At 41.5% G+C, this 12,029-nt stretch overlaps 1 protein-coding gene across 5 annotated transcripts in view; it reads right to left on the bottom strand.

Moving 5' to 3' along the window:
- The window catches only part of DYNC2H1 (dynein cytoplasmic 2 heavy chain 1), a 396,411-nt gene that overhangs the window by 200,801 nt on the left and 183,581 nt on the right, over positions 1-12,029 (bottom strand). For all 5 annotated transcript variants that reach the window (XR_012667749.1, XM_075127044.1, XM_075127048.1 and 2 more), the window contains one exon: positions 3,469-3,558. Coding sequence is in view for 4 of the 5 variants with exons in the window: in XM_075127044.1 (XP_074983145.1) it covers positions 3,469-3,558 (90 nt within the window). In the remaining variant the exon portion in view is untranslated. The remainder of the gene's footprint in view (positions 1-3,468; positions 3,559-12,029) is intronic.

Raw genomic sequence — 12,029 nt, 5'->3', positions numbered from 1 at the left:
GCCACAGTTCAGCTGGAAATCAACTTACGAACTTGTTCATTTCTGCACCAAGCCACCATATAAATGCCAGTTTTTCCAGTAAATTCACATTTAATGCTAAATTATAGCATTTTAAATTCATCCATAAACCCTGACAAATCAAAGGGTCAGATGTGGTAACATCAGTGATCTCACAATAAAAGTAAATGATAATGATTCATTTTCAGGCTGGAAAGTGGTTGAGAAGCGCACATGAGAAAAAAAAAGTTTGATTAATGACTTGCTCAGCTTCTCCTTAACAACTGCAAAATTCTATAGCTAAATGAGATAGAGAAGAAAGTAAGTAACAACAGTGTTCCACATTCAACTGGATAAAAACACCAATAATAATTACTAGTTTCTATGTGTGCCTCTGGTTCTTTATTTGAAAGCTTGGTGGCTGGGCAAACAGCTGAGGCAGTGAGCTAGTGCTGAAGTTGGGGTGTGGGGGCAGACATAAAGGCCTATGACTTGGTGGAAGTAAATAAGAGAAACAGGAGAGTTTTGATGACTTCCCAAGAAAGTTCTAAGAAAAGGAGTTTAAACTGCTGATCCTGACAACAGCCAACAATGAAACTCAATTCAAGAAATAACTTAACTGGATATAGAACTAATTTCAAAAGAATCAAGGTCAGCTGAGGTGGAAGTTCCATGAAACTTTTTCAGGAATGAAGACTAGGAGAGTTACATTCAAATGAAACGTAAACTGATGTCTTTTCTGATTGGAAATTAGTACATGGACTCTGAGTAGCAAGTGAACTTACTAAGCGAACACAAGAAAGCAGTCATATACAGTACAAAGAGTCAAAAGCACCCCAAGGTGAAACAATACCTGTGATAACATTGAAGAAACAAGAAAGTAAACTGTGGCATACAGGAAAAACAGCAAGAGCAGAGGGCAAACATCTGTGGAGCCTTTTGACCCAGTCACCAACAACAGGTATATTACTCTTGGGAAGAAAAAAGAAGGGTGCAGAAAAATAACAAAAGGGAGCTAGAGAACTTAAATATGGACAGAAAACCCTGGGAATGATACTGGACAGCAAATTACATAAGAGTTGTGATACAATAACACAACAACAAAATATGAATATAATTATGTAGCAATATGTTGCTAAGGAGATAGGTAATATTCCTGTCTTTATACAGTTCTGCAGCATGGCATTCAATTGTGTAAATCTCAGAAATATATTGACATATTGAAGGTAGTGAACTGAAGAGCAATTAGATAATCAGATAAAATTAAGACTTTGAAAAATTAGGCTAAATATCAGGAAAAACTGCCTAACAATGAGCTCTATTACTGTTTAGAATAGTTTCCCAAGAAAACTGATATAAGATGCATTGCTTGGGAATTTTCAACGAAGTTTGGATCAAATACTAAAAAATGTACCACAGGGAACACTATCTAAGTGTACTATAGGAAAGAAGATGAAGTATGTGACCTAAGGCATCATTTTCATCTCCAACATCTATGATACTAATAAACGGGATAATTTAATTTTACTTTATGTTAGTTGCATTAACTAGTGTTGTATGCGATTAATAGAAAAACAAAATATGCTCATTGGCTTTCTTATACAGATTGTTTTGCAAGCCTGATCTGGAGCATTAGGTATTTATAATCAAAATATGTGGGTATTTACCAATGAATGAGTCTATGTCACAAGATGAAACTGTTACAACAGTAGATATGTTAATGCTGATATTTAGGAAATATATACTGTAATATACCATTTAATTCCATTTAAAATACTTTTGGGATTTTTGCAGACATAGAGAGTCAGCAATGTATTTACACAAGTTGTTATGGTGATTGAGTGACATAAATGTTAATGAGTATAAGATGAACTAACAAATTAACCTTTGAAAAATGGCGCACCCGAAATGTAGTGGGGTGTGGAAATATAAATAAGGGAAAGGAATTGAAATTTTCATAACTATGTATGAACCTCAATGGGCATCAGCATAACAAATTATAAAAGTGTATTCCAGTTTGCATGCCTTGGGACACACCAGTGTGACAACCACTGCTGATGATGACTATTGCTCTATCTGCTGCTGTATTTCAGGGCTTGTGGGATTGTTCATCTGTTTGGTGGATTTGTTAATCAATGGACTGGTGATAAATTGCAAGTGTTTCCTGTGTGATCCTCAAGTCTCTCATTCTAACAATATTGGTAATAATCTTCCTGATGCTGTAGCTACTGAGGAGACTGAACCCTTATCGACTACTGTAGTTTAAGAGATTAATCAATAATCAACACACTAATCCATCAGTTAGGTTAAAACACTTCAGCATGTTCAAATTGTCAGATTGGTTAGTCCATTTTAAAAAAACAATGTTATTAAAAAGTCTACTGTTACAAAAGAGGTCAATGATTTTTCAGTGTCTCTTCACTTCCTTTTCAGTCCACTGTGTCTAGCATACTAACATATAAAATCATACTTTCTCTCTATTCTTAGATAGTCCAGTGGTGTCATATTGCTGTCAATTGACACAACAGCAAAAATTAACAGCGAGGCATGCTCAAAGCATGCCTAAGCAAATATTCCTTTAATGACCTGCAACAACAGAGGAAAAATATTATTCAAGATAAATAGAAAAAACAACACTGCACATGAACCAAAAAGTGTATAAGGATGCTCGAGCAACTCAACCACTTTATCTTTCTTTGTGTGCAGTAGAAGTACCTTAGGTTGCATCTACATTTCCAAATGTATTTCTGCATTTTATTGCAGAATCTAATCATCAGGGTGATTTAAAAAAAAACCCTAAATATTTATAACCATTAATATTAAATTTTCTGATTCTAAGCCACACTGTCTGAAGTACTATTAAGAATAAAATTCAAGCCAGTGAATTTTGTGTGTGTGTGTGTATGTTTTTTTAGTTGTGTAAGTATTTAGTTATTGCTGGTATTACTGTGGTAGTGCTGAAGAGTGAAAAGGTTCCAATTAGAGATCAGGGGACTGTAAAAGCGCACACACATAAAACAAAAAAGATTCAAGGATAGAGAGCCAAAGCCGTTTCTGCTTCTTCCTAAACAAGAACTATGTGTTTGATGGGGACAAACTTGTAGCCTCTGCTGCAGTTCTGCAGAGGCTAGTGCAGCCTCAGCACGGAAAGAACCCCATGATCTCTGCATAGGGTTAAAAGAGCGACAGTACATGTAGTAGGTTGCTGATGGGGCACAGAGGTCATTTTTTCTCCTAAAGCAGCCACAAAGCTGCTCTGTTTTGGTGTATTACCTGCTGAAGAACAATTACATGATACAAAGTCAGCTCCCAAAAGCTAATGCACCCATTACTCATACACACCCAGAATTTAGTATTATAGTATATACAGTGATCCAAAATACTGCATATGTGAAGCAGGCCAAGTTATGGTTGCTGTGAGAATATAGTTTCACATTTAGTACAGAAAAGAGCAAAGAAAATGCATCTTACCTTAAACAAGCAGCGACAGACATATTCATACACCATATGTTTTAATGAGCTGATAAGAGACATAATTCTTTCTTCAGTATTTTCTGAATCCTGAAGAAAAGTAGTTTGAACATGAAAAGTTCAACTGGACAAAAACATGTATATATGTGCAAATACCTAGAGTGCACAATGGGCACTTAAGACTGAGGATCCAGCCCATGTGTTTAAAGTCAGACACCTAAATAAGAGGCCTAATTTTCAGAGTTGCTGAGCACTCAGATGTCCTACTGAGCTCACTTGCAGCCCCCAGTGACTGTATTTATGTCCCACAATATAGATTTAGAGGTCTAAATTCATATATGAACATTCTGGCCTTAGTCATGGAAAACAGGCTGAATATTCATAGAATCATAGAATATCAGGGTTGGAAGGGACCCCTGAAGGTCATCTAGTCCAACCCCCTGCTCGAAGTAGGACCAATTCCCAGTTAAATCAACCCAGCCAGGGCTTTGTCAAGCCTGATCTTAAAAACCTCTAAGGACGGAGATTCTACCACCTCCCTAGGTAACGCATTCCAGTGTTTCACCACCCTCTTAGTGAAAAAGTTTTTCCTAATATCCAATCTAAACCTCCCCCACTGCAACTTGAGACCATTACTCCTCGTTCTGTCATCTGCTACCATTGAGAACAGTCTAGAGCCATCCTCTTTGGAACCCCTTTTCAGGTAGTTGAAAGCAGCTATCAAATCCCCCCTCATTCTTCTCTTCTGCAGGCTAAACAATCCCAGCTCCCTCAGCCTCTCCTCATAAGTCATGTGTTCTAGACCCCTAATCATTTTTGTTGCCCTTCGCTGGACTCTCTCCAATTTATCCACATCCTTCTTGTAGTGTGGGGCCCAAAACTGGACACAGTACTCCAGATGAGGCCTCACCAATGTCGAATAGAGGGGAACGATCACGTCCCTCGATCTGCTCGCTATGCCCCTACTTATACATCCCAAAATGCCATTGGCCTTCTTGGCAACAAGGGCACACTGCTGACTCATATCCAGCTTCTCGTCCACTGTCACCCCTCGGTCCTTTTCCGCAGAACTGCTGCCTAGCCATTCGGTCCCTAGTCTGTAGCGGTGCATTGGATTCTTCCATCCTAAGTACAGGACCCTGCACTTATCCTTATTGAAACTCATCAGATTTCTTTTGGCCCAATCCTCCAATTTGTCTAGGTCCTTCTGTATCCTATCCCTCCCCTCCAGCATATCTACCACTCCCCCCAGTTTAGTATCATCCGCAAATTTGCTGAGAGTGCAAAACATCTGTGACAAATTCCAGGGGATCTGAACCTGCAACCATTTGCACATAAACTATTACATTTCCCACTACTCTACTCAGATACTACACCAAGGAAAATAGACTAAACTGACAACCCAGGAGACTGTTTCTCTAAACCACAGACCAGGCACATCGCAGGAAGCGATAACACAAGTTTCTCCACACTGCCCCACCCATGTTTTATCCTGGCATTGAAGAAACCACATCTAAGAATGAAAGAATAGTTAATTCTCCATACCCATTAAATCCTTCGTCTCTACGCTGATACCTTGGCCTCACTACTGACTTATTAATTATTATTATTAATTAATTAATTTTGCTAACGGAGTTGGTGGATGTGATTGCAGAGCCATTGGCCATTATCTTTGAAAACTCATGGCGATTGGGGGAAGTCCCGGACAACTGGAAAAAGGCTAATGTAGTGCCCATCTTTAAAAAAGGGAAGGAGGAGGATCCTGGGAACTACAGGACAGTCAGCCTCACCTCAGTCCCTGGAAAAATCATGGAGCAGGTCCTCAAGGAATCAATTCTGAAGCACTTACAGGAGAGGAAAGTGATCAGGAACAGTCAGCATGGATTCACCAAGGGAAAGTCATGCCTGACTAATCTAATTGCCTTCTATGACGAGATTACTGGCTCTGTGGATGAGGGAAAAGCGGTGGACGTGTTGTTCCTTGACTTTAGCAAAGCTTTTGACACGGTCTCCCATAGTATTCTTGACAGTAAGTTAAACAAGTATGGGCTGGATGAATGGACTATAAGGTGGATAGAAAGTTGGCTAGATTGTCGGGCTCAACGGGTAGTGATCAATGGCTCCATGTCTAGTTGGCAGCCGGTATCAAGTGGAGTGCCCCAGGGGTCGGTCCTGGGGCCGGTTTTGTTCAATATCTTCATAAATGATCTGGAGGATGGTGTGGACTGCACTCTCAGCAAGTTTGCAGATGACACTAAACTGGGAGAAGAGGTAGATACGCTGGAGGGTAGGGATAGGATACAGAGGGCCCTAGACAAATTAGAGCATTGGGCCAAAAGAAATCTGATGAGGTTCAACAAGGACAAGTGCAGAGTCCTGCACTTAGGACAGAAGAACCCCATGCACCGCTACAGACGAGGGACTGAATGGCTCAGCAGCAGTTCTGCAGAAAAGGACCTAGTGGTTACAGTGGACAAGAAGCTGGATATGAGTCAACAGTGTCCCGTTGTTGCCAAGAAGGCCATTGGCATTTTGGGATGTATATGTAGGGGCATTGCTAGCAGATAGAGGGACGTGATCATTCCCCTCTATTCGACATTGGTGAGGCCTCATGTGGAGTACGGTGTCCAGTTTTGGGCCCCACATTACAAGAAGGATGTGGAAAAATTGGAAAGAGTCCAGCGGAGGGCAACAAGAATGATTAGGGGACTGGAACACACGACTTATGAGGAGAGGCTGAGGGAACTGGGATTATTTAGTCTGCAGAAGAGAAGAATGAGGGGGGATTTGGTAGCTGCTTTTAATGACCTGAAAGGGGGTTCCAAAGAGGATGGATCTAGACTGTTCTCAGTGGTAGCAGATGACAGAACAAGGAGTAATGGTCTCAAGTTGCAGTGGGGGAGGTTTAGGTTGGATATTAGGAAAAACTTTTTCACTAGGAGGGTGGTGAAACACTGGAATGCGTTACCTAGGGAGATGGTGGAATCTCCTTCCTTAGATATTTTTAAGATCAGGCTTGACAAAGCCCTGGCTGGGATGATTTAGTTGGGGATTGGTCCTGCTTTGAGCAGGAGGTTGGACTAGATGACCTTCTGAGGTCCCTTCCAACCCTGATATTCTATGATTCTATAATATATTATTATACATTTAAATTGCAGTTGCGTATAGACACTCAAGCCGGGTTGGGCCACACTGTACCAGGCATTATACAAAACATATAGAAAATGACAGTCGTAGCCCCCAAAGCATTTACTATCTAAAAGACAAACATAGCAGGAGGATGAAACAAACCAGGGTATCACGGTGAGGGTAGAGGAGATGGTGGGTGTAATAAAAATAATAGAATCTGTATAGTTTTTGGCTAATCTGCAGCAGTAAGCACAATTTGCACATGCTTAGCCATTATCAGGTTGCAGTGTACTGTAAGCATTATGAGGAAGGACTTGAAGAAGGATAATGTGGCTTTACAGATTGACTTGATGGGAAGTTTTCCCACATCTATAGGGCAACACAGGAGAAAGCTTGAAGACACTTGTCAGAGAAGCAGGTAATCAACTTTACAATAGGGTATTAGGGTGGATAGGTAGTATGATGCTAAATTGTGAAAGATTTTGAAAATAAAGAGAAGTTAGTGTTTGATGTTATGGAAAGAGGTGGGGCCAGTGAAGGATTGTAGGGAGAGGGATTTATATAGTCAGAGTAATGAGCCAGCAAAATGATTTTAGCAGCAGCATTTTGAATGGCCTTGAACGGGTGGGGAGGAGGTAAAGTTGAAAGCACTGAAGCCAGAGAGATTACAGAAATAGAGGTGTGAGACATTCAAGGTTTGGACAAGAGTTTTGGAAGTGGGGTTGGGGGTGGGGAGAGGGCAGAGAGAAAAGGTCATATCTTGGAAATGTGGTTCAGGAAGAAGTGGTAACATTTAGTCACAGCCTTAATTTGTGGGGTTAATGAGAAGGCTGATCTGAAGATGAATCTGAAGATGAGCAACAGGGAGGGTGTTTGTGTTATCCACTACAATAACAGGGGGAGAGAATGGGCTTGTGGGGACAGGAGCTATATTTTCATCATGCTAGATTAGGTTGTATTCAAACTAGTGAAAGGTTCCATTTCCTCTTACTAAACTACTGAAACATTTAGAATCCCAAGCCTTTGTTCCTTTCCTTATTCTGTCCCTTACGGGTAGGATTTGCTTTATTCACAGATTAGCTAATCACTGAAGAGCCTACAATTAAATAAATAAAATCTCAAGATTCACTATATTCAGCCTTGCTTTTTCATATGTACTGTAATCTTAGCCAAAGAGCCTAAACTACAGAAAAAGAGCTTACTTAGGTGGTACAGTAACTAGAGTTCTTAAAGATGTGTCCCCTTCACTTGTACCGGCACCTATGCTTTTGATCAGAGATTTCTGGTAGCAGTACCCATTCAGCCCGTGCATATGCCCCACACATCCTTGTGGCCCAGGCCTAGGCTACATGCGGCTCTGTGGGTGAACTATCCTCTGTTACTTCTCCACTGCAAAGTCCAACAAGGGAGGCTCCGAAACAGAGGGGAAGGAGGACAGGTAGTAGAGTACCCAAAGAGACACCCATCTGAAAAAATTCCCGTCACTGGAAAAGGTGAGTTACCTCTCCTTCAGGTGACTCCCAAGCAGCACTCCACTAAAGAGGTGGGAGGTTCGGAGCAGAGTCCAATACAGAAGAATTGCATTGCCTACATCAGCTTCTGATCTTTCCCCAGGCACTACGGCATAATGATTAGAGAAAGTATGAACAGAAGAAGTTGCCACTCCACAAACGTCTGCAATTGGTACATCCTTTAATATGGCCACAGATGTAGACAGTGCTCCTGTGGAATGTGCTATCACTCTCAAAGGAGGTTAAACATGAGTTCTGTTGTAACAGATCTTAATACAACCAGAGATCCACTTTGATAACCTCTGCTTTGAAATTACTGAACCCTTGTTTCTGTCAGCAATGGATGCAACTAATCTATGAGATCTTCTAAATAGTTTGGTCTTATCTACATAGATGGCTAATGCCCTCCTGATATCTAGGGTATGGAATATGGCTTCTTGACTAATCTGATGCAGTTTGGAGAAAAACACAGGAGATGAATGGTTTGATTAATATGAAATTCTAAGGACACCTTAAGTAAAAATCTTGGATGAGTCCACAGTGACACTTTCTGTCTGGTGAGTAACGTAAATGTTGGTACTGCCATTAAAGCCCCCAATTCTCCAACCCTTCAGGGAGAAGTGATAGCTACCAGGAAGGCTGTCTTCAAATGATAAATCTAATAGAAAATACATAGCTAATGGCTCAAAAGGATGTTTCACAATGCAATTAAGGACTAGGGTCAGATCCCAGCTCGGAGTAAGATCTCTGACTTGTGGGGAGGTATTTAAAAAACCTCTTAGGAATTTTGCTATAGTTGGGTGACCGAAGAGTGAAAAGCCCTCTAGGGGTGTGTGAAAAGCTGTTATTGCTATTAAGTGAACATTAATGGAATTCATAGAAAGACTGGATGTTTTCTAACTGGTAATCCAATACCTTAGGAAGAAGAGAGCGAGTTGGCAAAATCTGATGATAGTTACATCAAAGATAACATTGTTTTCATTTCTGGAGGTAAGTATTTCTTGTAGATTCTTTTCTGCTATTTAATACAAGGTGTTGTACCTCTGACAAACAGGATATCTCTATTCCTGAGAACCATCAAGGAACCATACTTGGAGCCCTAGAAAGATCCTGTCAACAGGGGTGAAATGTTCGACTAGCATCCTAAGTCACTAGGCAAGGACCAAGTGGAAACTGCTATGAAGAGTGAGAGGTCAGTCTCACTAGACAGGAATACCAGACTTGTCTTGGCCATGTTGGTGCTATTAATGTGACTCTGGCCTGATTTTGTTTGATTTTGCTGAGAACCTTTAATAGTAACAGTGTTGGTGGATACATGTAGAGAAGTCCTTTCATCCATGAGATGAGAAAAGCATCCCTCAGGGACTAGGGAATAAGACCTCCTCTGGAGCAATAGCTGATGCAATTTGTGTTGGCTGCCATGGCGAACAGAGTGATCTCCAGGAAACCCCAAGCTAAGAACATCTTGTGGAAGCCTTGTGGAGTTCAGTTCCCATTCATAATATAGAAAGAAATGAGTGCTGAGGTTGTCTGTCCTGGTGTTCTGAATATCATAGAATCATAGAAGATTTGTGTTGGAAGAGACCTCAGGAGGTCATCTAGTCCAATCCCCTGCTCAAAGCAGGATCAACTCCAACTAAACTCCAACCAAATATGTGTGACATAATAAGCTCAGATGACTATCTGGTTGGCTATGCACCAATCCCAGAGTTTTATCAATTCAGCACAGAGAGACAGGGACTATTCTCTTCCTTGACAGTTGATATAATACATGCAAGCCACATTGTCTGTCATTATCCTTACTGACTTGGATCTGATTAGAGGTAGCAAGTGTATGCAAACATGTAAGTGAGGCCACCTCTAGCGCCGGCAATGGATTGTGACGGGGTCCCTGAAGAGCTATGGGAAGGATGAATGGGTAGGAGGGATAGACTTGAAATCAATAGTGTAATCAGATGTTATGACTTCCAAAACCCATTTGTCTGATGTTACATTCTCCATGCAGCCTGAAAATGGGAGAGGCAGCATCCATAAGGAGGTGGGGGGAAGGGAGGTATGATGTTGCAACTGTAAAGGCCTGTTGATTGGATGGGTGTGATTCTTCACCAAGCCATCAAAATGGTTGCATGGAGGTTGTAGATGGCTGAGAAGATGTAGCTATAGCTAAAAGAGGTTCAGATGGTCTATGATAAGTTGCATGTGGGGCTGGGTGTGCTCTTTGTGTCATCTGAAACCTATTAAATCTCCTCTTATTTACAGGAGTATACATACTTATGGATCTCAGCAGCGTTCTCGAGTCCTTTAAAGTGTGGAGAGATCTATCCATCAAGTCTGCAAAAAGCTTGCAACTGCAAAGGGGAGGTCTTTGATGGTACTCTGGACCTCTCTGGGGAAGCCTAATACCTGGAGCCCCAGACAGGCTTCTCATAACCAGAGTAATAGATATAGACCACACTGCAGTATCTGCAGCATTCAAGGAGGTCTGGGGCGATGTCTTTGCCAGGAACTGACCATGTTGTATAATGGTCTTTAATTGGTCACAATGTACCTCTAGCAGGTGCTCAGTAATCCAGTTGAATTGGTTGTAATTTAAATAGTCTTATATGGGTTTGAGTGCCTAATGCTTCACTATTCTGAGGGGGGCTAAAGAGTAAGATTTGTGTCCAGAAAGATCAAGCTTCCTGTGATCCTTAGTGTACAGGGCGGGCTTTGAGCTATGTTGTCTGCCTTGTTCATTAATGGTCTCAACTACTAGGGAATTCAGAGCCGAGTGAGAAAATACGAACTCCAGTTCCATGGCAGGGACATAATACTTTTTATCTGCCCTCTTGCAGGTAGGCTGAGGTATGCCAAACTGTCTTAGTGGGCTCCATCAGAGCTTCATTGACTGGAACGGATATTCTCATAGATGTCAAAGTGTGTAGAATATCTAGGAATTTATGATGGGACTCCTGAACCTCCTCTAAGCGTGTCAGCAATTTGCTTAATCAGGTCCTGAAACTGTCTGAAGTTATCCATCATAGAAGATAGTGGAAGCATCACAGTTTCATCAGGCAATGAGGAGGAACTATGAGTAAGAATTGTCACTTCATTATTCAGCCTTGCTTCTTGCAGATCTCCTCTGGCACAGGTGGTGGTAGAGGAGTTTGAGGAGAATGGTCCCTTCTCTTTTCCCTCCAGTGCAAAGACCTCATTGCAAATTGTTGATCACAGATCACCAATGGTCCCAGAAAGGCCACTGAGGGGGCCCATATGGCCTAGGTGGAGGCATCCGTCTGTGTTCCTGATATGTGATGTCATCTGAGGTCTTTCCTTCTGTAATACAACAATGTAGAGGGGAGAGCTAAGTGTCTTAGAATAGACAAGGGAACTGAGCACTGAAATTTAAGAGTCTGAGGAGTCCTCTTCCACATATTCCAAAGGGAGCACAGATGTTCAGCTTGCAAAGCAGAAGGGGGAGTAAGGTACTCCAGATGACTGAGTGGTAGGTGACCGAGCAGTAGATGACCAAGAGAATCTTGACGCTGACAAACCCCCAGCACCCATTAACTAAGGAGACTCAAGCTCCAAACATATTATCAGGTCTTTAGGGTACCTAAATTCTTGGAGTATTGATGTTGTCGAAGACAGGGTTGAGTGAGAACCTGAGGAGGATGGCTTTGATACCAATGCAGGTGGTACCGAGTGCTGGGGTATGTAAGGGTTAAGTAAAAACCTGGGTAACCGCTATAGGGGGTAAAGGCACAGGCAGACACTGTCTCTTCACATGATAGATAAAGTTGCCACTCTTTTCCCTCCCCTTCTGTTTGTTAAGGATAGATAAGTGTTGCAGCTGCATAAGGAATGTGGTTGTCTGAGGGATACCCTTTGGGTGAAGAAGTGTTATCTCCCCACTCCCTTCCTTTCCCAGCTACATAAATG

Source organism: Caretta caretta, chromosome 1 (assembly GCF_965140235.1).
Source record: "Caretta caretta isolate rCarCar2 chromosome 1, rCarCar1.hap1, whole genome shotgun sequence".
Lineage (NCBI taxonomy): Eukaryota > Metazoa > Chordata > Testudines > Cheloniidae > Caretta > Caretta caretta.
The sequence above is the reverse complement of the archived record's forward strand: the minus strand, read 5'-3'. Positions and strand labels throughout refer to the sequence as shown.